General features: G+C 41.0%; 1 protein-coding gene across 3 annotated transcripts; it reads left to right on the top strand.

Moving 5' to 3' along the window:
* Window positions 1-449: 449 nt before the first annotated feature.
* Window positions 450-20,852, top strand: DENR (density regulated re-initiation and release factor). 3 transcript variants are annotated; one of them, XM_074298620.1, is made up of 8 exons: window positions 450-581; window positions 3,145-3,259; window positions 14,256-14,275; window positions 14,803-14,887; window positions 16,352-16,435; window positions 17,875-17,991; window positions 18,969-19,108; window positions 19,694-20,852. In XM_074298620.1, the coding sequence occupies exons 2-8, from the start codon at window positions 3,154-3,156 to the stop codon at window positions 19,736-19,738; spliced, it is 597 nt and encodes a 198-aa protein (XP_074154721.1). In that variant the 5' UTR covers window positions 450-581; window positions 3,145-3,153; the 3' UTR covers window positions 19,739-20,852. The 3 variants fall into 3 exon arrangements, with proteins under 3 accessions (XP_074154721.1, XP_074154730.1, XP_074154741.1); XM_074298629.1 differs by lacking the exon at window positions 450-581 and adding an exon at window positions 587-716; XM_074298640.1 differs by lacking the exon at window positions 450-581 and adding an exon at window positions 860-995.
* Window positions 20,853-20,861: the final 9 nt, after the last annotated feature.

A 20,861-nucleotide genomic window follows, 5' to 3' on the forward strand; every position in this document is an offset into this window, starting at 1 on the left:
ACAAGTGACTGACATCCATACAATTGAACACAAAGTTGTGATTTAACACACATGTAAGTGATTGATACCCACAAGTAATTAACTGAACACACCCACACAGTAACTGACTAGACTCCTACACCCACAGCAGCACAGATGAGGGAGCTGAAGACCAGGAAGACAAAGAGACTTGCTCAAGATCCTCCACGGCAGTGTTAGTGTGAGATCACACAATTTGGCACAATTTGAACACAGATTCCTCGCCTGTAGAGCCAGAGCTCTTTCTAGGCCCTGCTCCGCCTCGCACTACGGGTAGTTTGGCTAGGATAAGGCGGTCTCGGGAGGGGGGGTCCGGCGTGACTTCGACGCTCCCGGCACACTCATGCCCCGGGGGTTCCTAGCTCTGTTTGGAGCGTCTCCCACCACCCCCAAGGAAGCCCTGACTCCGCCCACCACCGATGTCACCGAGGATCTCCGCAAGCCCTGCCCAAGCGCCCGCCCCTTCCTTCAAGACGCGTGCGCACTGGGCTCTTCTCTGCTTCCGCCTTCTCGCGACAAGCCCCGGGCCGCCGGCGGCCTCGCGGGACACGCCGGCTTCTCGCGTGAGCGGGGCTGCGGGGGCTGCGGGGCTGGGACCACGGGGTGGACGGGGCTGCGGGGCCTGGGCCGGGCCGGGAGCGGGAGCTGCATGTGTCGCTTCTGTGGCCGGAGGCAGCGGGGGCTGTGCGATCGCAGGGGTAACGAAGGCCCCACGGGGCTGCCGGGGACCAGGGAGGGGGCGCGGGCGGACCCGGAGGGGCCTTCGGGCCCGGAGCCTGCACCCCGCGGCACGCGCGCGCACGCACGCACACCCCTCTGCACACGCACCCCTCCCCCATCTGCTCCCGCGGCGGCTTCCGCCCTATCCCTTCCCCACCCCTACCCCTCGCCATCCATCCTCCCCTCCCCTCCCCTAGTTAGTCATCCCCCTCCCCAGCCTTCCCTCACCCTTCCTTCCGCAACCCCCACGGCTTCTGGTACTCCCATCCCACACCCCCATCTCCGTCTAGACCCTCATCCCCAGTCTCCGTCCCCCAGACCCTCCCCCTTCTCTCACTCCCCCAGTCTCCATCCCCCACCCAGACCCTCTTACTTACCTTCTATATTCCACGATTCTCCCTTTCCATTATAGGTTTCCTTCCCCCTCCCCTCTCCGAGGCTCCATTCCCGTCCGAGACAGCCTTCACCCCTTCCCACTGCTCTCGGCCTTCAGCCTCCATTCTCGCCCTCCTCATGGACCTCCGGACCTCTCTTTGCTTCACTAATTAAGATTTGCCTTTTAGACTTTCACTCTTTTCTCTCATCCTCACACAAACATGGGCCTTTCCTCCGATTCCTTGCCCCCTCTCCACTCACTTCTGCTCAGACCTCCCCCTTTCCTCCTTCCTTACGTTCCGATTTTCCATTCCTTTGACTTCCAGCTTGTTGCTTATACCTTCTTATTCCCTTTACCTCCTTGGGCCTCCCTGTTTCTCATTTGTAGAATTAGGGCATTAGTTGCACTCGGAAGCCTGGAAGGTCCTTTCCAGCGCCTGCTCTCCTCCTTGTTCAGACTCCCTCCCCCCTCATTCTTCAGTCCTTGGGACCCTCGTCTTTCAGTCCTTGGGACCCTCATCTTTCTTCGTCCTTTCTCTGTTCTGAAGGATATACTCCTTAACCATCCTTCAGTGTGGTTGGTAGATCTCTCACATCCCTCAGTTCCTTACTCTGCCTTTCTTTTCCTTCCATTTTGGGTTTCCCATCCCCATATTTCATCCCCTTTGCCCCTCACAACCCACAGTTTATGCCTCATTTTCCCTTCACTCAGCCTTCTCATTCTCAGCTGCTCTCTTTGGCCTCTCGTATAAATTAATCTACTTCTTTAGGATTTGGTTTCTTCTTCTAGCTCCCAGATGGAGTTGCTGTGAGTCTTTCATGATTTCTTATGCCCTTGGAGTTTTCCACACCCCATCTATTTCTTTCCTCTGCCTGATCTTTGAGATCCTCTGCAGTTTCTCATCCTTCTCATATCTTTGTAAAATAGGTTAGATCAGGAATTTTAAAGCTGGAGTCTGTGAATTTTTTTTTTTAATATTTTGATGAATGCCTTTCAACATAATGGTTTTCTTTATGATCTTAACGTATTTTATTGTATACTTTTAGAAGCCCCTAGCCAAACGGGCCATTACCAGGTGGCCAGAGGGGTCTATGACCCAACAAAGATGAAGAACCCTTGGGATTAGGTGATCTCTAAGTTATATTCCAATTATGAAATTCTCTGATCCTTTTTTCCTCCCTTTCCCTACTTCCCCACTTATAGCTTCTTTTTTCCACACTCAAAAACCCAGTGGATTTTCATCAGGTCCTAGATGTAGTTGGAAAAAATCATGTTGTCTGGCCTGCTGGTTTTCAGAGGGGGACAGTGAGGCTTAAGAGGTGTTGGATTACTTGTCTAAGTTCACTCAATCCTTGGATTAACAGGATTGGCATTTGGATCCATTCCCTTTGACTCCAGCTCCCCCCTTTGCCTGATATCTCCTACTGTTCTGCCTCTCCTGCTGGGCTGGTTGTCTTATGATCACATCTTTATCCATTCTCCTTTCATAGATTTCTTAGATGAAAGAGCTAAAAAGGTTCCAGGATATCATTTGATCCAATCTCTTTTTTTTAAATGAAGGAACTGAGGCCTAGAAAAGAGGAGCAAGCCCCTCTGGTCTTACTTCACATCTTTCTGCTCACCTTTGAATCTTTGAATATCACCTCCCCCATTCCTTTGCTGATTTTTCTCCTTTGTCCAGTTTAGGCTCACATCTTCCTTCCCTACTTCTTCATCCTTTTTGTTGTTGTTTATAAAGTTGTAGTTTTTAAGATTTAGACTTGGAAGTCCAGTCTTCTCATTTTACCATGAAAAAACAAGCCCAGAGTAGTTAAGTGATTAGCCCACTTTATTATCTCCTCCTTCATATCCTGCTAAGTCTCCTCACTTCTTCGTTTTTTTAGTATTTCTGAGCCTTGTTGGTACAATTTACTACTCAATAACCCCTTTGAAATAGATAGATGTAGGAGGAAAGTGGGTTGTACTTTTCAGTGTTTGGTGTTCTAAAGGAATTCATTGAACTTAATGAAGTTTTCCTTTTTCCCTTACAGATTTGTGAGATGGCTACAGACTTTCCTGAGTCCACTGCCCCTGACTGCAAAGGAGACCTGAAGAGCAACACCAAGCTAGACACGGATTACCCACTTCGGGTCCTGTACTGTGGAGGTAAGTATTTTCCAAATAGTTCCATTTGTGTTATATCATTGGTTTCCCTGACTATTAGTGACCAGGTCGGTTTTTCATTTTCATCTATCCCAAGTTCCTTCGGAGTTTTGTGTTTTGATTAAAATCCTTTTCTAAATTTCTACGCGGATGCTCAGTTTGATGAGGAGGTGACCTTGAATTCTCAAGTAGCTTTCTGGTAGAACTAAACCCCAGCTGAGAAGGTTTCCAGCATAGTTCCAAGGGTAGACAGACCTGCTTGGTGACTGGTTTCAGGTAGACGCATTACTACTTGAGCCTCGGTGCGGAACGTTTCCACCTTAGCAGCCCACCTGAGGCGTAAAAATTGCTGAAATATGTCTAGTCCTTTTAAGCCCAGAAAGCACTTAGTGCCCTCCATAGCCCTTCTGAACTGGACCACAGCTTCCTGGGCAGCGGCCACTGTTGTTGGTGGCCCTATCAAGAGTCTCCCAAGTACTGTCCCTAAATTAAAGCAGTGACTGGATAGAATTTCACGTACATGGACACATATCTTTTGTTTATTTTTTGCTTTGTGTGTTTTCATTCTAAGGGGGAGACATTTGTGAATGGAATGTGCTTTTGAAGTGTTGTCACAGTGGATAGTCAGAAAGACCTGAATTCAGATCCAGACTCAGGTTTCAGTCTCTGGGCAGGTCACATAACCCTGGTTGTCTCAGTTTCCTTATCTGCAAAACAAGCTGGAGAAGGAAATGGCCAATCACTTGAGTATTTTTGCTAAGAAAATCTCAAATGGAGCCTGGAGAGTCAGATGTGATTGGAATGATGTTAGGTTCTTACTAAGTGCTAATGAGATAATGAGATATTAGGTTCTTACTAAGTGCTAAGTCTGTTCTTGACAATTCTCTAGTTACTTTACGGGGGAGGAGCTTGCATGCTTAGGAGCAAGTTCATTGGTTGAAGTAATTTTTCCCAGAAGTCCTTGCATTATCCCATACCCATTCTCTGGGAGGATAAAAGAGGGCAGCTCTGGAGGAAAAGGGAGTCTCTGCTCTAGACCAGACTTAAGGCAGCTCTCTGCAGGAAGGGAAATCACTTCTCTGGACCAAAGTTAACGCAACTGTCTGGAGACAACAGTTCTCTACAGGAAGAAGAATCTGTCTGAGAGATTTGAGTTGACACAGCAGATCTCCTCCCAGAGAATGGGCGTGGGATAATGCAAGGGCTTTTGGGAAAAATTACTTCAACCAATGAACTTGCTCCTCCTAAGCATGCAAGCTCTTCCCCAGGAATGCACAAGTCAAACTCCTAGTAAAGGCCTGAACTAGAGGTCAAGTACCGACTTAGCACTTAGTAAGAACCTAACAGAACGATTGGACAGCACTTCTTTCTAAGGGGACCCAAATTATGCCAGGCCTGAAAGGGGCATTCCCCTCCTAGGCCTTTCTGCTTTCCTTACACTTCCTTAGTCTCCAGATTCCCCAGACCCTCACCTTTCCTTTCTCTTCAGACCCAAAATTTTAAAGGAATCTAGGACACAGGGAAATGTTAAGTCTAGGGAATCTGGGCTTGCTACATCAGGCGCTGTCAAAGGGGAAAGTCACTAAGCCTAGAGTCAGAGGGCGGTGGAATAGTGGAAAGAAAAACCTAGAGGTTGCAGAATGTGACCATCGCCCAGCTTTGGGATGGGGAGTGTTTGAGTCAGGGTTGTGGCTGTGGAAATGGAGAGGTCAGCATGGACAGCTGTAGAGATTGGAGCAGGTGTAGCTATACTTTAGATAGAGGATGAAGAAGAAAAAAGAGAAGTTAAAAAAGGACTCTGAAAAAATGGGAATAAACTAAAATAAGGCATCTGGGAGAGGGAGGGCAAGATGATGAATTTGACTTTGAGTGTTTTGCATTTCAGATAACATCTAAGCAGAGAAATTCATTTGGTATTTTGAGATTTGGGTATGGAGGAGTAGGTTTGGGAGTCCTTAGTAGTTTGAAGTAAGAACAGATGGGGAATGGATGTGCGTAGAGAGAATGGCAGAGGGACCTAACCCTTGAGGATACCAGGAAGGATCTGACCTGCTATGGGACTGAAGAATGGGAGTACTTAATGGAACTTCAGAAGGCCCCTAGTTCCACTCAATAGCCCGAGCACGAATTCCCTCTGCCGTGTCTAATCAGTAACCACGTCTGGCTTTGGAGCCCTCCTGTGCTTACCCAGACTGCATTCCATTTTGATCCAGCTCAAATTTTTAGCAAATTTTTACTGATACTAAGCCAAAGCACCCCAGCCATTGGTTCTTCCTGCTAAATCATGATAGAATAAATCTAATCCCTCTTCAGCATGTTCAAGATACTTTAAACAGGAAAAGAAAATAATGAAATTTGTTGGGGAAGATATGACAGAATGTTTCTTTAGATATCTGCCTGAGGAGGGAATTTCCATTGGAGGACAATGCCATCCCACTTTTAGTCTCTGTGGTATTTGTGAAGTGCTTAGTATAACACCTACCACACAGAAGGCGTTTAATAAATGCTTGTTCCCTTCCTGTCTCCTTAATGGCAACTCAGGGGCACTTTCTTAAGACTGACTAGAAGTTGCAGAGAAGGTACTGATATGAATTGACTGGTAATCTGGGATTTCACTGACAACAATGAAATCATTGATTTTGTTCCCTATTCTTATCTCAGTAATTGTTCCCATTTATATGGAATATTATGGCTTGCAAAAGTACTTTATGTACTTGATTTTATTTCACTCTTACAATAGCCTTGTGAGGTAGATACTGTTCTGTCTCAATTTTTAGGTGAGGAAACAGGCTGGGAGAAGTTAGATGGTTTCCTTGGGGTCACACAAACTGAGACTGAATTAGAATCCATGTCATCCTGATTCCAGGCTTCATGTGACATGGAAGCCTAAGATAAGGATAATTTTTTTTTTTTTTTAATCACATTTTTTACATATGTTTTTTAAAAGGATTTTGTTTTAGTTAAATTATCTGGCAATTGTACCTGTGTGAGAGAAAGAAAACTGACAATGCATAATATGGAATAATAGGAATGGGGACTGGATCTTTGACCCCTTCTCAGCAACTTATAGTTTTAGAACTTTGTCTAGAACATTTAGAGTTAAGTGACCATTTTGTAAGGTTTCAGAATCGGAACTTGGCCCCAGATCTTTCTTCCTAACCCATGGTGCCTCTCCTATATCAAACAGTAGTCAGAAAAGGTTACAGTTAAGAGGAAAAGAAAGGAAGAGAGAGCAATAACTTAATGGGAGACAGGAGGGAGTTCTGACTAATATTGTGTATTATGCCTTGAATATTGTAGGAGTTAATGCAATTACTATTTGTCATTTAACTGGCTTTTTGTATTCTGAAGTTTTTTAATACTGACCATTGTTCTGATATCAAAGGATGTTCAACTTATTATAAACAAAATTATAAAAGCAATTGTTTTATTAAGATGTTAGAAAGCTTAGAGAGAATTTCAGCTCTTGTCTTTTTAAATGTTTAATTTTGGTAATTAATAGAGCAATAACCAGAGATAAAATTTTGATTACATGATAATCCTGGAGCAAAAGGTTCTCCAGCGTTCCCTTTGTACACTAGTTACTTTTCAGAATCACATAATGTTAGGGGTGGAAGAGACTCAGTGGTCAAGCCTATTGCCAAAGCATCTCTATCCCACCAAGCTTGACAAGAAGCTATCCAGGTTCTCCTGGAAGATTTCCATTGAAGAAGGGAACTCAGCACCTATTTTATTTTTGGACAGTACCTGCTGCTGGGAAACTGATATCTCCACTCCTATCCATTAGGAGTAGGGGAATTTTTGTCTTCTAGGCAAACTGGCCTTTGTTTTTTCTGTGTGAAAAGCTTTCCAATACTTAATTATGCCTTGTATCCCACTTAGTCTTCTCTTCAAAGTCTTTCAACAAGACCCTTCACAATTATACTGGCTCTCTTCTCTGTTTTATCAGTAGCCCCACACTGTTATCCAAACCTGAACACAGTATTTGAGATGTGATTTGGCCAGCAACATAGAGGGATCACCCCCTTCTTATGCCTGCAAGATGTGTCTCTCCTAATATAGCCCAAGAGTGTGCTTTAGCTGTCTTGTCACATTAATGATTCATTAATTGAGACCACCACAGTTTTTCATGCAAATACCATCTAAATGTAAATAGATCTGGTGAAATGGATTTTTTCAACCTCTGCATAAAATTTTATACTTATCCCTATTACATTTCATCTTATTAGATGACACATCTTTGAACTGTCGCCTGTTAAGCTATTTTTAAAACCTGACTCTGTTATCCAGAGAATTAGCAGTCTCCTCTTCTTTTCTCCAAGTCTTAGATCCCTCGAGTGCTGCGTTGGCATCCTCCTCTGTGATTGACATTGAGCCCTCAATTACTCCTAGATTCTGACCAATCAGCAAATTCCAGATGATCTAAGTTTACTATCTTTTAGTTCACCTACTTTTTCATAACTATAACAATAAATACTTGCCCCAGTGCTTTCCAGAAGTAGAGGTAACCCTATTCCCCCCCCCAAAAAAAAGGCTTTTAGGATCTATATTTGAAACTATGCTAGCTCCTTGTAATTACCATTTCATTTTCTCTTAAAAGTTAATTAATGAATTTATTAACAATGAAATAATTAAATGAATTCAAATTAATTAGTGAAAAACCACTTTTTCTTTCTCCCATCTTTCCTTACCCTATGGAAAAAGATTATAGTTATGCACAGTCAAGCAAATAAAATTCCCATATTGCCACATGTCCAAAAAATATGTATCATCATTAGTCCTTTGGAATCAGGTCATCCATTTCCTTCAAAGTTGTGTGTCTTTCCAGTGTTGTGCACACGGTTTAAATTGGTCTGATTCTGTTTACTTTGCTCTGCATCAGTTCTTCTGTCTTCCATTTCTAAATGTTTACCAACTGTCTCGTTTATGAGCCATTCTAGAATTTTCATCGGAATTGACAAGCTGACTTAAATTAGAGACACATGCCCCTCTCAGAGGGTTCCTGTGTGTTCATGTTCTTGTTCAAGACTGATTATCAATCTTTGTCTTTTGACTCGAAGCCATATTCTCTTTTCCTTGGGCCCTACTTCCTCTACTAAAAGATAGAGAGGAATTACAAAAGCTTAGGAGATAACTGAGAGAACACATGGAAGGAAAAGCTGAAGGCCTAGGGCAGACTCTTGGGGTCTGAGAAGTGACCTGATGAGAGAGAAGTATCGGATAACCAGTCTGGACATAGAAAGGGGGGGGGTAGGTCAGGAAGAGGGAGGGCTGAAGAAGGGCCCAGGCAGGGAAAAGATGGCAGTGGCCTTGGAGAAAGCAGTTTCATGAGAGTGGTTGGAAGTGGGATCCAAGGGTCAAGAAAAGAGGGAATGAATGGAGGCCATCTGAGACTTCTTTCTAGGGCTTTGACTGAGGGAGTGCAAAGGAAAAGATTTGGGGAAAACTGGGCATAGGGAGAAGGGGGGAAAAGGGCCTGCCAGAAAAAGAACCATTTGGGGGGCATACTTGGGGCAGTGCGGTGATCTCCAGCAGGGTCACCTGAGAGAGGCCTGACCAGCTCAGCATCTAGGGCTACTCCTTCCCCCGCCTGGGCGGATTTCTCCCTGGGTCCTGACAATGACCCTCAGCCTGGCTCACTGGAGTCTGCCAAGGTGGCTCAGCGGCTTTGTGGAGACACAGGTGAGAGCCAGCTGAGCCAGGTGGACCCAAAGGGGAATGTGCTGCTGAGCAGGACTCAGCCACCCTCATGCAAGAGGTGCCAGCCCTCCCTGAGCTCCCTGAGGAGTGAGGGCACTGGACTGCAGGCTTTTGGTGGCTCTACCCAGGGTCTGAGCATGGATTTCAAAGAAGGGGAGGGTCTAGAAGTGGCAGTGAGGAAGGCGGTATCTCCCAGGAGAGAGGAAACATCCTGACTGAGTGTAGCAGCTGCCTGCCTGCCCTTGTCTGGAACTGTCTCCTCACCAAAATGGGGGGCCGTTTTTGGACCAGATGGCGTCTGAGTTCCCATCCAGCCCTAGATCAGGGATCCCCTCTTCTCCCTGTTGCTCTGTTCTTCCACTATGTAAACTTGAGTAGGATTGGATTGGGGATACTATATTGACATGGAAAAAGGTGGGGCTTTGGGACCTTCCAAATTAGTCCCTGATAGAAAAGATTGTGCTATCTTGTCCCCAAGTAAAATAGGAATGTAAGAAAGTTTGAGTGTTTTGCCCTTCCTTTTCTGAATCTATTGGTCCCTATTTTGCCTCCTCACCATCCTCATATTTCTCTTGTCTCATGTTCCCCATTGCTATTTGAAGTCCACCATCCTCATCCAGGCTTCCTTTCCCTTTTTTATCCAAGTCAACATTCCAAACATTCTAGGCTAAAATAATTTGCACTAAGATATAAATAAGGCTTAATCTCTCTCTTTTTTTTTTTATTATGTGAGAGAATTTTAGTTTAATCTACTGTTCAAATTAAAACATACAATTTAATTAAAGGATAAAATAAGGGATTTCAAGATAGAAAATTTCTGTTATTTCAGCATGACTCATTCCTGTTCCTTTTCTTCCAACAGTGTTTGATAAAGTTAATGGTGAGCAGGAAAGAATTTTTAAAACAAATCAAAGATAAATATAATAAGTGGATATCTAACTGGAATAAATGTAAAGTTACATTTGGGTTAAAAAACCAACTGCATACAAACAGGATAAAAACTTGAAAGGTTTAGTCTCTATTAAGGCTTTACATCCTGAAAAAGGAGTTTTTTAGCCCCAAAGGATCTTTAATAGTGGGCTTTTTTAAAGTGTTCCCATCCCCACTCCTACAAGCACAGGAAATCAAGATGTTATCTGCTTACTGTTCTTTCTTCTTTGCAAGAGTTCCTGCAAGTCACACAGGGCTCAGTAAAATGAAGACTCATTATTGCTGAGAGGGGGGGTGGGAGGAGAGACAGAAAGAGCACTTGATTTGTGATTGCACCTTTCTGAAGATGAGGATGGAGCATGTCTTAGGTCATTCAAATGGGACTTTGCCAAATCCTGAGGTGCTTAAAGTTTTTTGACCAAAGATTTTTTCTGGATGGAATAGAAAGGACCTTTCTAAATTTTTGTTTGAAGAGATTGTGTTGTATGGTTTGAAATTACATCACTAATTTTCATTACAGTACTGATTTATATTACTGGTTAATATATGTAAAATATGCATATATGGTTCGGTGATTTTATTAGTCACAAAATCTTTTTGTTCTGCTTTTATTACCCTTGGGATTACTTGACTTTGTTATTGCATACATTTTTTTCCCTTTTTTTTCCTTGGGGTAATTTGAGAAGGGACCTGAATTGCTATCATTACCTCCCCTTGAGGAAATCCCTGGGTCTCATCCTTCAGGGATTCCTGCTTGCTAGAGAATGGGAAAGAATTCATGCATATACTGTGTATTGAGGAAGGCTGAGGTCATGTGAAGGGAAAGAAGCCAGTTCGTTCCCAGGCCAGGCTGTTTGCCACTTCTTTGTTGAAAAATCTCCTTTGAGTGAGCTCAGTGCAGCTTTCATAAATGAGGTTGAGGCATTGATCAGTGTGCACTTGTTTTAGCCTTAGGAATACTTTCTCAGACACTAGGGGACAGTGTCTACTACAGAGATTGTTCTTTTGCATTATAATTCCACCTAGGGTAGACATTTTCTATCTCTTTAGAATAAATCTATTTGAACAAGTATTCTGATTTATTTTCTAATACTTTAGTTTTAATTATATTAAGTAACTGGTTACTGATCTAGCTAAACTTTGTATGTGGTAGTTATGCCCTTAAATTGTAGAACTTGTAGGCCAGAAGGCTAAAGAATCATTGTGGGGATTCCAATGTTGGATGAGCCAATGTTAGAAGAATAATGAGTTAGCTTTTCCCAAGTATTGTAAGGAGAGACACTGAAGAAAGACAAAAAAAGTGTGAAAGATTAGGAAAAGTTCAGAACTGTAAAGAAAGCCCGAGATTGAATCTCAGGAGGGGAAATCTGGGAAGACCTGGGGAAATTGAAAGAGAAAAAGCATCAGGATGAAGGAAAAGTACTTTGTCATCACCACGATAATGGTAATACTAATAGTAATAATGATAGTTAAATCCTTATTGTGTGCCAGGAAATGTACTAAGAAGCATTTGACAATTGTTATTTTGTTTGATCTTGAGCCAGAGGAGAAGGGTTTGATGAGAAGAGGATTCAAGGATTACAAGGTAAAAGGTTAAGTTACTATGTGCAAAGAGATGGTCCATGTTTTGACAGTGATAGTATCATAGATGTTTCCAAGACTAGGACCAGCATCTCGTTTTTAGTAAATAGGAAGAGCAAAGCAAATTTTTTGGTGATCTGCTTTGAGTGTGTAATGTTTGTATTTCTGTGCCAGCTTATTTCTTTCAGAATAGAAGGTAATCAGCAAATATTGATTGAAGGCCTGCCGTGTGTGTGTGTAAGGCATTGTGCTAAGTGTCGATGATGGTCCTTGTCCTCAAAGTTCATTCTATAATGGTATTTGAATGGAGAGACAATGTGTAAATATAGAGTAATCTATATACAGGATAAATGGGGGGGAAATAATGGAGGGGAGGTGGGAACGTTAAGAGGGGTTGGGGAAAGCTTCCTGTAGAAGCTGGAATTTAAAGGAAAGTAGATGTCAGTAGTTGGAGCAGAGGAAGGGAGAGTCAGAGAAAATGACTGGAGTTAGAAGATAGAAAATCTTGATTGTGGACTAGCCAGGAGTCTGGGATTACTGGACAGAATAGTTGGAAGAAGAGTAGTCTTCTTAGAGCATCCGACTCCCTCTTCTGATTTGTTTTTCAGCTATAATTAGAACATTCTTTTCTTCCTTCTGCTCCACCTTCCATTTCAGATTCCTCTACCCCCTTTCTCATTGCAGCCCTGTTTCCTTTTGCTTTAGGAGCATCCATTCTCCTTAGCAGCGTGCAGTGAGGAGATGCTGACCCTGCATTTGAAACACCCCATCATTGGCTGTGGGAGCACACCTCCTCTCACCCCCTTGTGTAGCCACTGCACAACTAATCCTAACTCAACCCTTTCCATCATGGTTGAAATGCTTAACTGCTAAAAGGGGGTGTGAACACCTGCTCTCCGCAAGTTAGCATTGGCCAGTTTTCATCTCAGCCCTGATGCAGTGTCCTCTCCCCACCCATTGCTTGTCCATTGCTTGTCCATCCCTTCCACCTTTCAGTGTACTTCACCTGCAGATAATTGTTTCACTTCCCTTTCCTTGGCTTGGCTCCTCTTACCAGCAGCCTTCCCTTTCTCCCTGACTGCCTTCTCAAGAATGAGTCTCTAATCCTTCTTGGTCTTTCTTCATCCTTTTCTCTCCTTCATCCTGTAACATTTTTAACCCAAGTAGTATCTGGGCCTAGAGAGGATCCTTCACATTTCCTCCCTTCCTTGCCATCCCCCCAATCTGCCTCAATCGTCCAATCCCTCTTCTAGGTTATTGCCACAATTTCCTTTTTACTTCATTGATTCCTTCTGCTTCTCCCTTTACTTCTCCCCCAAATTTAATGTCCAGCGAAGAGGAGATGAGAGCGGTCACTGGCTCCTGTGGAGGATTCGAATGCTTACTGTATAGACCAAAGAATAGACTTTTCCTAAGCGTCTTTTGAGAACAGAATAACATAGTTTGGTGGAACTTTGAGAGCCAGGTTTAGTGTCACTGATAAGGAAAATATTCTAAAGGATTTTCTCTCCCAGAGCAGAATTGGTTTGTTGACAGGTGGTGGGTTCTTCCTCAAACAAAGTCTGTGTCTTCTGTCCGATGTGCCACAGAGCAGCTCAGTGGGGCTCTCTCTCTTTTGATGGCTCTGAGCTCCTTTCTTACCCTGAAATTGTTCAAATTATTGTTCAAAGTCTGTGTTATTATATTCTTGGTACTACTGCCCACCAGTGTCCCTGGTCAGGTGACTCATGGGCAGGGCACTTTCATGTTGTGGGCCTCAATTTTAGCATCTGTAGAAGAAGGGGGGCTTTGATATTGCTTTTATTCATTTTATTTATTTTATTTCCCACTTACTAAGAGATAATATGAAGGATAAAAGAAAAGTTATTTTTAAAAATTATTATAGCTTTTTATTGACAAAACATTCATGAGTAATTTTTCATCCTGACCCTTGCAAAAACTTCTGTTCCAACTTTTCCCCTCCTTCCCTCCACTTCCTCCTCAAGTTGGCAGGTAGTCCCATACATGTTAAATATGTTAAAATATATGTTAAATCCAATATATGTATACATATTTATACAGTTGTCTTGCTACACAAGAAAAATTGCATTTAGGAAGAAGGTAAAAATAATCTGGGAAGAAAAATAAAACAAAAATGCAAGCCAACAACAGAAAGAGTATAAATGCTATGTTGTGGGCAAGAAAAGCTATTTTTATGTATAAACTTTTTTCTTTTTCTGTCTCTCTCTTCCCCCCTATACACACACAGAAAACAAAGTGTATTAAAGGTGTTTTTATACATGTATCTTGTGTAAATATAGAGGCAAGTGAGCAAGGGCTGGTTTACAATCCAGGAAGCCTCTCTCTGATTGGTGGATGGATGCCCAAGGCCCACTAATAGGAGAGGTCAGAGAATGTGTCAATCTGCAGTGTTAAGAGTTTGCTCACTAGAGAATATTTCTGTACCCCTAAAAACACACAGGTCCAGTGTCTGAAGCAAATGTGATTTGGTCCAGCTTATCCAACAATAATAAAATATCACACCAACTGCCTTTAGTGTCTATTAGAAAGAAAAGTTCAATTTAGCTATGTCTAAGGGTAACTGAAATAACGTATTTTTGTGGAGAATATTTCTTGGTCTATTGGTGGAAATTGACTTAATTGCTCATTAGACCAAATTTGAGGAGTACACTATTTCCAGACTAATAGAGGAAGATGTGAAAAATATTTCAGGAAATTTATAAGGGGATGGCAATGAAATAAATGGAAAGAAAATTAATTCCAAATCTTTTTTTTTTTCTTTCCCCAGTCTGTTCTTTACCAACAGAGGTAAGTCTTTTTAATTGTCTATGATCTTTTGCTAATGCATTTTTATACTGTCTTGTTTCTAGAGAAATCTTAAATTGTTTTCTACCTTTGGATTGGTATTAAACCTTAGGAGTAATTTCATGGTCTTAATGGGTTGAGGAAGATTTTTTTTCCCTTTAGCTTCTGAGTCATAACTCTTTTGGCTGTACCTTTAGCACTTAAAATTAGCTATTAATTAATTAACGATAGCCAATTAAGAAAGATTATTTGAATTTAATTCAATTTGGAAATATTTCTGTTTTCTTTCCATTTCTTTATCTTGCCACCTTCCTCTTTATGCCTGTCCGTGGATTGTCATAATGTAACTGACATGGTGTGATTCTCTGTTGATTTCCTTTAGCTCTTTTCCTGTTTCAATCTAGGTTTCAGATAGATGAGTGGGAAAAGTTAATTTCCTCCCTGAATGTAATTGTGTTATGTAAATTAGATGAATTTAATAATGTGCAGAGTTGACTGTTATAATGGCGAAATTTTTCTTCTTCCTTCAGTACTGTGAATATATGCCTGATGTTGCTAAATGTAGACAGTGGTTAGAGAAGAATTTTCCAAATGAGTTTGCAAAACTCACTGTAGGTAAGAATCTTTTTTTTTATCTTTGGAGCTTATGAGGAGAGAGAGAGAGAGAGAGTGAGAGTGAGAGTGTATGTGTGTTTCTGTCTGTCTGTCTCTTGACATAAAGTTTATCTTTAGTGGGATAATGCCAAACTATAATCTCCAAACAGATTGTATCAGATTTTGTTAAAAGTAAAAAATCTGACCTTGAATATTGGAAAAGACAAAACAAAACAAAAAAACTTTTCATGGGAACTTTGTAGCTAGAGAACTACTCATTGCTTATTGTCTCTGATTTGTTTTCTTCTGTTTAATATTTTGTTTTTCCCAGGTACATGTAAAGCAATTTTGAACATGTTTTAAACTTTTAAGTTCCAGATTCTCCCCTCCTTCCCCATCATTAAGAAGGCATGTGTGAAGTTAATATTTCCATAAAAGTTATGTTGTGAAAGAAAACAGATTTTCTCCCCCTCATAAAACTGTCAAGAAAAATAGAGAGTGGGGGGGGGAGAGGAAGTTTCTGTCTGTTCTTATTGGTATTTTTCATCATAAGTACTTCAGAGTAGTTCTGGATCATTGTATTGCTGAGATTAGCAGTTATTCCCAGCTGATCATCCCTTAACATAGCTAAATTTGGACACAGAACATTTTTCATTTTTTGTGAGCTCATGGAGGATTTTCCAGGTTTTTCTATGAAGGGGGCAAGTTCATGTTTTGACAGGTTAAATGATTTCGGCAGAAATCTAAAATCAAATTCATCCAATCCAAAATTGGGAACCATGTGGGTTGGTAGTTGGGGGAGAAGTCTGGATTAGGTATCTGAACTGGGATGGTGCAAGCAGTCACTTGCTATATATGGGTGCGTGGCCCCTGGCCCTCTTGGGGCCCTGCACTGCTGGGATCCTTTCTGCTGTTCTGCCACTGCCCAGCTTGAGGCTGGGCCTGCTGTGGCTTCCTTTGCTTCCTAGGCTCTAAAATTCCCAGATATTAGGTGGGATTTGAAGGCAGGGCTATTTCTGTGACCCCAAAGTTAAGTTTTGTTCTCTTCTGTTAAGTTTGACATTTCTAAGGTGCTGCTACATTTGATCTTGATTTTGGGAGGGAGCAGTTCTGCATTCTGCCATGCAGATAAGCACTACTTCCTCCTGAAGTAATGCTTCTGTATGGAGCCAATAGTCCTTACCCTGCCAGTCTTCTTTATTTTTGGAGAGCAAAACCTTATTCATCAAAATTGCTCAACAAGCATTTACTGAATGCCTGGTCTCCAGGACTCTGCTGGTTTGACTCTGTCTTGTAGAATCTATACCTGTAACTGGAAGCTTTCAGAACTAGAGAGGGACTCACTCATTTGTACTGTCAGTAGGAGACAGTCTTTTTAATGTAGACATAAAATTTTATACACAGGGTCATTTTTGTTCTGGAGGAGCACAAGAGTTGTGGGGGAAAAGCTATTAATGCTTTCACATTTGCTTTTTTTAAATGTAGAAAATTCACCCAAACAAGAACCTGGAATTGGGGAAGGCCAAGGAACAGCAGGAGAAGAGGAGGAGAAGAAAAAGCAAAAGAGAGGCAAGGCTTATGTAGACCTTCATTCGAATTCATTGTCTGATGCTTATTGATTGGTTTATTGATTGATAGGAGGAAGAGAAATGCAGTGACAGAATCTCTGGTTTGAAGATAACAAATGGGTTCCTCAAGTAATCATTTCTGCCATTGATAGTTATTATAATTCCTCATGCATGATGTTATACAAGGAATATGATAACCCCAAACCAATTGGATCCCAGCATGATTTGGAACCACTGGTCTCTTTCCCACAAGTCAAATTGTACCTTGGGAAACAAGCTCCCTTTGTCCTTCCTTTGTACATGCCAGAGATGACTAGCCATCCTGTTTACAAACTGAAAAATTCCATCTGTCTCACTATTATTTAAATACTCATATAAATTAAGAGTCATTACAGATTTTATGGAATATGGATATATGGAAATTAATGGAAATGCATTTTAATCAGAATGTATCTGTATAAGATTGGACTTTCTCTTTTCAACTTCTGAGTATGTGGCTGAGCTTTTGTGTTAACTGCTTACTGCTTTGAGAGAATACCTGCATTTCCAAAATAAGTAATCAGCTGAGTATTAAGATTTCTTAATATATAGTTTCAATCACATTTAATAAAAGTTGTTTTTAGTTGTTTCACATAAGCCAAAGTAGGTGACAAAGTGGTAGGTTAAGACTCTTCTGTTAAAAATAATAGTGGGGGTAGTGGCTGGGGAATAGCTATCTCCCTGGTCACTGAGCACAAATGCTGTTAACTGGCCCTCAAGATTTAAATCTTGGGTAATGATTGTTTGGAGTTTCCTGTATTTTTTTTTTTTTTAATTGAAGATTCACCATTAGTCTTAATATAGAAAGAGACCTTAAGTGATAATTTAGTCCATCCTCACCTGCCCTTTTCATTTTGTGGCTAAGGAAACTAAAATTCTTTCTTTCTTTCTTTCTTTCTTTTTTTTCCCCTGAGGCTGGGGTTAAGTGACTTGCCCAGGGTCACACAGCTAGGAAGTATTAAATGTCTGAGACCTGATTTGAACTCGGGTCCACCTGAATTCAGGGCTGGTGCTCTCTATCCACTGCGCCACCTAGCTGTCCTGGAAACTAAAATTCAGAGATGATAATTTCCCCTTATTTAAAACTGAAAAGCTAGGTATGCCTGAATCAACATTTGAAATCTGTTTAATGTTTGCTTTATATTAAAGAGGGAAGCATTAGTGAAAATTGTCCCCTAATAAGTGACTTCCTAACCTAATTCCTTTATTAAAAATTGAGTTGCTTGTAATAAATTTCCCTGTGTTTGTGAGCATATAAATTCTATAAAAAGGAAAAGAAGTAGGAAAATCTTAGTCTTTTCGGTAATTTTCTTTGAATAATAAATTTTAAGAATTTGAATTGGTAATTTATTTTTTGTCTTAAAATGACAAATAACATGATGCTCTCTTGTTAAAATAAAGGTGGAAGGGGTCAAATAAAACAAAAAAAGAAGACGGTTCCACAAAAGGTTACGATAGCCAAAATTCCCAGAGCAAAGAAGAAATACGTAACAAGAGTGTGTGGCCTTGCAACTTTTGGTGAGTTTGGGTTTAAGCACATGTCAAAGAAGCCAAGTTTGAACTGTAGTCTTATCTGTTTTGTCAATTATTAAGAAATATTCACAAGTCTATTTTGGATTTTAAAAATCAAACTATGACTTTACGATTGTAATTTTAAAATTGGAACTTTTTGAGAAATTAAAACATCTCTGCAGTGGGGGCCTTTTGGAATTCTTTCCTTCCTTTTGGGTCTGATTAAGGGGAAGTTTAGCTCAGTATGAGGAGGGCTGGCTAGGACTCCCTTTGAAGCCTACCAATGCTGCTCCTCTGTCCTCTACAGGGTTGGTGGCAAAGGGTTGCAAAGTGGCTCATCCCCTCTCTGAGTGGCAGTGGAGGGTGAGGGAAGGCGGGTAGCAGCAGAATGACCTGCCTTCACAACTCCTTCAGTCCTTGGAGGCCTTGAACAAGTAGTGAGACTGGGGTGAAAAATTTAACCAAGGTCTCTTCGTGTGACAACACAGATTGCAAAACAGTGGACTGGACCTCATTATAAATATTAAGGTCTGTTTCTCTGCTGGGAATGTTTCCTCTCTTTTTCCTTTTCAAGAAAAGACAAAGTAAACAAGATATTTATTCTGACTTGGAGTTTATGTAATCAGTATGTCCCTAAACTGGATTTGCTCTTACCTCACATATTCTCTATATATTTTCTATATGCACATGTATGTATGTGTGTATATGTGTCTGGTGTTGCTGGTTTTTAAGTAATGGGGTTTCCATGTGACCTTAAAAATATATTGCATCATAAAAACTGGTTCAATGATTTCTTTTTTAAAAAAGGGAAAACAGAATGTATTAAATAATAAATACATGGTGAATTATTTGATATGAAAACATAGAAATGGTTTTTATGAATTGAATCAGGTGAAATAATACACCAATAGAAAAGGGTTTTTTTGGTTTTTGTTTTTTTTGTGACATTCAGTTATATTCCACTCTCTTTTCTTTTTTGACAGAGATTGACCTTAAAGAAGCACAAAGGTTTTTTGCTCAGAAATTCTCCTGTGGTGCCTCAGTTACAGGAGAGGATGAAATCATCATTCAGGGAGACTTTACAGATGACATTATTGATGTAATTCAGGAAAAGTGGTCCGAGGTAAGTATATGAGGTCTTGTACACCTGAAGACAAGCCTCATGACTCAGGGAAGAGAACACTGCCCAGACACTTAGGAAATCTGAATTTTCCACCCTTACTTGACTCCCTCCCCTTCCTGTGCCCTGCTCCCCAGCTCTGAAAGGATTTTTACTGGTTGTGTGACCTTACCCAGGTCACCTGCTTGCCCTGCTCCTTTTCTTTTGCAATCCCTTTTGTGTGATCTCAATCTGAACTGAAGTGTTTCTGGCAGTTTCTGCACTGCCTAGTGCAGTGTGCATATTATAAGTTTAGAACCATGGCTGCAGTGAAGTCATGTGATACAAGCACTGCCAGAAATACCTTGGATTCATTATACATTTGATTTTGAATCATTTTTTGTTTGGTTGAGTTCAGAAATCTTTTATAAACTGTTGCCAGATTTTGTGACCCCTATATTCAGTTATACGACCTCATATGGATTTTTGATGAGATGAACCCTGAGACTCCTAGTTCCAAAAATTGATTTTATCACTTAAAAAAACCCAAATACCTTAGTTTACTCCAAAATACTCATGATATTTCATGTAATAATCTGTGTTTTACAGGTCGATGATGACAGCATTGAGGATCTTGGAGAAGTAAAGAAGTGATTTTAAAAATTTGTCTGTATTTAATAACCTGAAGTTATAGTTGATGTAGCCAAAGGGAGGGAGGCCTTTAAAAATATATATATATTTATCCTACAGTAAAACTGTAGACTACCCTTATCCTTGGCATTTCACTGTTCTGTACAAGGCTGCTTGTGTTTTTTCTTTTGTTTTATTTTTTAAATTGCCAAAGTCCAATAAACTGGGGAAATTCATCATGCTTATGCATGAAATAGAGATTTAGTTAAATAAAAAATTTTGGTCATATGGTACTGACTTTTTTTTCCTCCAGCACACTATAGACTTTTTGTGGGGAGCATTTTAATTCATCTGTTGCTATTTCAATTCACTGTACAATTTTTTTAAAGAGTCTGGATTTCTTATTACCAAAGCCAGGCTTTTTTGCTTCTCCCTTAAGTCTCCAGTGTGTTAACCTTCAGTTGGATAGAAGGCAGCTTGTAGATTTGTTGTGGACTTTATTGTTCAATTACCTACAGAAACCCATTTCATACATAGGGCCATTGAGAGAGGTTGAAAATTCTTCCCAACGTCTATAAATAAAGCAAGAATGAGATTGCCACAAAACTCTTTAACAATTGTTTATACTTAAGTCAAAAACAATCTGGGAAAGAGCATTTGAAACATTTTTTTTTCCCCAATAGGAAAACCATTATTGGTAAATTCAAACAAACGTATGCAGTTTTGATAAAGGTTCTAAGCCCAGGCATTGTACATTGGGGGGGGGTGGGGGGGAATGTTACGTTTCTAGTGCGTATGAAAAAATTTTGATTGCACTTTTCCCCCATGCAAACTAAGATCCTGAATGTATTGGCTTTATATAATTAAGATCTTGAAAGTAATATATGGTAAGGATGTAAATTAAGGATGGACGCATTTCACCAAACAGATGTCCCATTAACAGCTGTCTTAAGAAGCAAACATCCCCGAGACCATTCAGCACGGGTGACGTCACGGACTCTGGGTGCTGACGGCTTGGGGTGACTGCGTCAGCCAGGCTGTTCGGGCCCGTGGCGAAGACGCAGCATTGGAACGATCCTTGCCCCTGACACCCGTGTACTTTTCTGAGCCTGTGACATTAAAACGCAAGTCTGACCAATCTTTTGCA

Source organism: Sminthopsis crassicaudata, chromosome 1 (genome assembly GCF_048593235.1).
Source record: "Sminthopsis crassicaudata isolate SCR6 chromosome 1, ASM4859323v1, whole genome shotgun sequence".
Taxonomy (NCBI): Eukaryota; Metazoa; Chordata; class Mammalia; order Dasyuromorphia; family Dasyuridae; genus Sminthopsis; species Sminthopsis crassicaudata.

Coding starts and splice junctions, on each gene's coding strand:
- DENR (XM_074298620.1), top strand. CDS start 3,154: ATGGCTACAGACTTTCCTGAGTCCACTGCCCCTGACTGCAAAGGAGAC. Junction 16,436..17,874: donor GAAGAAAAAGCAAAAGAGAG/GCAAGGCTTATG, acceptor GTTAAAATAAAG/GTGGAAGGGGTCAAATAAAA. Junction 19,109..19,693: donor TTCAGGAAAAGTGGTCCGAG/GTAAGTATATGA, acceptor TGTGTTTTACAG/GTCGATGATGACAGCATTGA.